General features: G+C 32.1%; 1 protein-coding gene across 1 annotated transcript; it reads right to left on the reverse strand.

Annotated features, from left to right (window-relative positions):
* Positions 1–397: 397 nt before the first annotated feature.
* LOC105798980 (protein DEHYDRATION-INDUCED 19 homolog 4) lies at positions 398–3,380 on the reverse strand. Its single transcript, XM_012629272.2, has 5 exons — positions 2,915–3,380; positions 2,666–2,805; positions 1,317–1,394; positions 917–1,206; positions 398–845 (listed from the first exon to the last, which is right to left on the reverse strand). Exons 1-5 carry the CDS (start codon positions 2,997–2,999, stop codon positions 737–739), a joined length of 702 nt encoding a protein of 233 aa, XP_012484726.1. The 5' UTR covers positions 3,000–3,380; the 3' UTR covers positions 398–736.
* Between the last annotated feature and the right edge of the window lie 1,286 nt (positions 3,381–4,666).

Below are 4,666 nucleotides of genomic sequence, written 5' to 3' on the forward strand. Positions count from 1 at the left end.
GAATTTCACACTCGGTCAAAAGAACTTAATTATAATTAAAATGCATATGAAAAAGAAGTTAAAATTTTAAAGAAGAATATTTTAGTATACACAACGTGTAAAACGAATTTTATAAAAATCATTGTCACCGACCCTGAATTGGATATATATATATATATATATTATTTCAAATTTATCAATATTTTTCAAGTACTATATTTTTATAATCTAATTTTCAAAATTTCTAATAAATGCATATAAATACACCTCAATTACATATAAAATATATAGTTATATTTAAATATAACCTTTAAATTAATTATTATATTTTATTTAAAATGTAACTATAAATGAATTTAAAAAATAGTTTAAAATATAAGGAAATTATACATCTAATACTGGCCAATACGCACCAAAATTTTAATCGAAGACAAGACAAAGCGGTCGCTTTGCTTCTCGTCTTAAAAAAGCTTTAATATTTCAATGTAATAAAATAGTAAAATAAGTCGTACATTGAAGTTAAGCCATAAACTATTCCAGAATATATAGTACAACTTCTGGTTGAAAATGGGGCTATAAGAAAAAAAAAGGATGACAAAATCTTATCATGAAGCTTCAACATTCCGATTAAATGCATCGTTGGGTTTCGATCAAAACGATATGATCTCTCGTTTCTTATCATACCCGGAAATGCCTCATAACAAGATTCCGATAACTACATTAATTAGTTTTTATCGGTTCAACTTACTAATTTTCGTTAGTCGTTTAAAAGAGTTGTCAACAGCAAATCTTGAACGAATCCGGCTCTCCCCGTGGCTTGCTGAATCCTTTTTTCGCGTTCTTCGTAGCTCAATGACGGATCCAAACTGTATAAGAATAATCGATAATGTCAAACTCAGCTATTCCGAAAACAAAGATTTAAGGTTTGGCACATTACCTTGATTTCCACATGTGTGCTGGTGCCATATTCTTTGTGGTGGTATCTTCGAAACTAGTTACAACGGATTTCGTAATTTCTTCAGCTTCTGATGCCGGGAAATTCATAATGAGTGAAGAAAGGAACGAATCGGTAGCGGCATTGGCATTGGACACGTTAACACCGCTTGATCTATACGCACCACCACCCAGAAGTACTTGCAGATGTGCTTCTCGGAGATCCCGGCCGAGGAGAGAGAGTGCCTGACTGTTCGGAATTGCAACTCTACGTAACCTGCAACGTCTCTGCAAGTAATCTTTTGTTAAGGGAAACTATATACAATTAAAACAAGTGTGTGCATAATTTCCGAGTCGGATTAAGAGAAAATCAAGGACATGAGATGTTTCATTATCAAGGATATCTTGAATAAATTTCCGTGTTGCAGCGTGATATGACTTAGCATGTCTCTCGAAACTTTGACATAGCAAACCGGACAAATCTGTAACAGAAAAATCAATGCCAGTATTAAGACAATTCGCATGAAAACATCATTGGGAACTTTGTTCCATCGTAAATCCTAAGGTTAAGTATAAAAAGTACAAAGATTAAACAAGACAATCACAGCCAAAGAAAAGCTCTCGATTAGAGCAATTCGGCTTGAATTTCATCTTCACCACAGATTGGGAGAGAGGGAAGAGCTTTTAACAAAACCAGAGATAATCTCCTGCGCATCAGACACGGTGAGATGCCTAGGATTCGATTAGTCATCAAAATCTCAGAATATACGAAACGCGCATTCCTCTATACCATCAGCAATATCATATACTAACTCTACCGATCATCGTATATCCTGTTTCAATGTACGTATACTTCCGAGTTTTATCCAGCATGAAAATAATATCACCGATCCTGCTCCAGCTCGTCCAAAACTTGTAGCTTGAGTTCAATCTATAAACTGTATGTTTTAGTTTCGTTTCTTACACAAGCCATAAAAACCATATAAAGATTGAGCAACAACGAGAAAGACGATATCTCAATCCTGATCATCTTTCGGTCAACAACCTTTCACATGGAATCAAAGCAATTCAAGTTTTGTTTCTTCCGAATTAAGCTGCGAAATAATAACCAAACCTTCAAACTGGAAACTTAATCCTTACTAGACCATCAATATGGGATCGGGACTATGTCCTAAAGTCATTAGCAACATCTACAAGTCATTATAAAACACGATTTTATCCCCAACATTCTTAAGGTTACTCTCATCCCTCACACCCCAATGTTCGAAATCGAGCAGCAAGATCAGCGCATGACATTCTCGACTTTCATAATTTAACCCAACAAAACAGGGTAAATGACAGACTCATAACTCTATAATCATGTCAGAAGGCGAAAATCGATAAAACATCTAACAACCAAATATCAGATTGTTGAAACTATTTTCTCTACTAAGGTAAAATCCGAAGTCCCGAAACAAAAAACACACAATAGCCTGCGCAATCCCGATACATTTGTACTCTGCAACATCCTTAGTTTGATCATACAAATAATAACAATAAATCACAGTTTTTTTCTCTCTGTATCTATAGAGGAAACCTCAAATTTGCAATTAAAAAACCCCCAAAAACACACAGACAAAATTAGAAAAAAAATAAAGGTTATTATAATCAAACAAACACTATAATCAAAACTAAAAAAGAAACCTAAACTGTTTTTATCCATTAACAAAACAATTAAATAATTAATTTTCTTAATATAATGAAATTTGCGTACCGTAACTTTGGATTCACAGGGATGATCATCTTCGAGATGGGAACACAGAGACGCGATATCGAAATCCTCGTAACAATACGGGCATGGGAAATCGGGTCGGACCTCGTCGTCAACCTCAAAATCATCGATGGTCAAACGATCTTTTTATTTATTTATTTATTTATATTTCAAATAAAAAAATAGATGAGAAAAGGGGGAAAATGAAAAAAAATTGAAAAACCCAGATCGAAAATTGAAATTAAAACGTACCCAGATGAGAGGTTTGATGGCGGTGCTGCAAATTATACTGGCGTTTAGCGGCGGCGAGACGAGACGTCCAGAAATCGGAATCCATTTGAAAAATGACCCAAAGGTGTTTTGGAACTTTTTTGAATATTTTTATTAAAAAAATTACAACTCACAAACTAGAAATATATGAAATTTTTGCTTCTTTTTCTACAAAAATTATATATATTTCTGGGTTTTCTTTGACTTTTGTTAAAAAAAAAAAACCTTAAGCTTTGTTCATCTCAATGAAAACAAATACAAGAGAGAGAAAGGTTAAATTATTTGTTTATCGATAAGATGATGATAACTAATAATGGATGATGCATGATTTTATGATTAAAAAGAAATATATATATGTCTTAATCATACGAGAAAGGTTCAAAAAAATTGAGGATTGAAATGAGAAAAATGCTTAAAACACCATTAGACAAAGAGGCGACGTAGAGCAAACGTCGGGTATTTTCTTGCTTTAATTTGATTTAGATTTACTATTTTTTCTCCTTTTAAAGTGCTTTTTTAAATAAAATAAAATGTAACTTGTGGTCTAAATTTGATGTATTTTCTTTTCAATATGTTATTTTTCTTATGATTTTTTTATTGTAGCCATGAAAGATAACCACATAACTTTCAACATTTCTTCTTTTTATTTTTAATTACTATTTTGATTTATATTTACGATAACATATAATAAATAATCAAACGCTTAATAATATGTACGAAATTAAAATAATAAAAATAATAAAATCAAAGGTAACTTTAGTGGCCTTAAAATGAAAAAATTGCTATACAACCACTTAAATAAATTTTAAATTTTGTTAAAACAGAATTTTAAATTTTAGTACTATGTATAATATGATTGTTTGAGTTGGTATCATGAGTTATATAATATGATTGTTTGAGTTGGTATCACGAGTTAATTCAACATCAACTCAATTAATGAAATTACTTAAAACTATTTTTTAATAAATATTAATATAATATTTTTTCTTTTTGCTATTTTTATATGAAATGTTTAAATAAAATGATTAAAAACTAAATTTCTAGAGACTGAACTTGAAATTTATGAGAGTTTATTTATAAGTTTTTTATAATTATATTTTTTTATTGATATGGAGTACAACAAAGGAGGAGGACAAGGAATAGACTGTAGTGGTTTAGAGGAGGCCGGTTCACCTAAAGAGGCTGAGAGCTAGAGTGAGGACAAGATGACAGGTTGACCAAGAAAGTAGTTGTTCAAAGTAACTTTAGGGTGATAAGAGGTCGATCCCTTTTTCATCGTACCTCAGGGTATTTATAGGAAATGAACCCTTGTCTGTTAGTATGACATAGCAAGATATATATATATAGCCCTACTAAATGTGTAAAAGATAATCATGAGTGTATATTATGGATCTCTGTCAGTACGAGGTTGTTATGCCTAAATACACTCCTTATTGTCCTAGGAGTGCACTCACACTAGGAGAGTGTTCACACTCAAACGGGTGCGTGTTTTCTGAGTTGAGCTGGTGGTTGAGGACAGTGATCATGCGCTGACATACGTGCATCGATGTGCGGTGTGTGTGCAAGCGAACATGTCAAATTATAATATAGTTTGAATTTATAACAAATTACTGGAAGTATTCTGAGGATCATACCCATAGGAGGTATGACTACATTGAGCTAATAGTAATAACAAACATGCTAAATTAAGTCTAAATAGTTACTACTCTACTTACTATACTCAACCATGTGAGA

The sequence above is a fragment of the Gossypium raimondii genome, chromosome 9 (assembly GCF_025698545.1).
Source record: "Gossypium raimondii isolate GPD5lz chromosome 9, ASM2569854v1, whole genome shotgun sequence".
Taxonomy (NCBI): Eukaryota; Viridiplantae; Streptophyta; class Magnoliopsida; order Malvales; family Malvaceae; genus Gossypium; species Gossypium raimondii.

Bases quoted from the DNA above. Each gene is read 5' to 3' on its own strand.
- LOC105798980 (XM_012629272.2), bottom strand. From the start codon at position 2,999: ATGGATTCCGATTTCTGGACGTCTCGTCTCGCCGCCGCTAAACGCCAG. The intron at 1,207-1,316 runs ATATCCTTGATA...ACAAAAGATTAC, and splicing joins AACACGGAAATTTATTCAAG to TTGCAGAGACGTTGCAGGTT. The intron at 846-916 runs GTAATGTGCCAA...ATTCTTATACAG, and splicing joins GCACACATGTGGAAATCAAG to TTTGGATCCGTCATTGAGCT.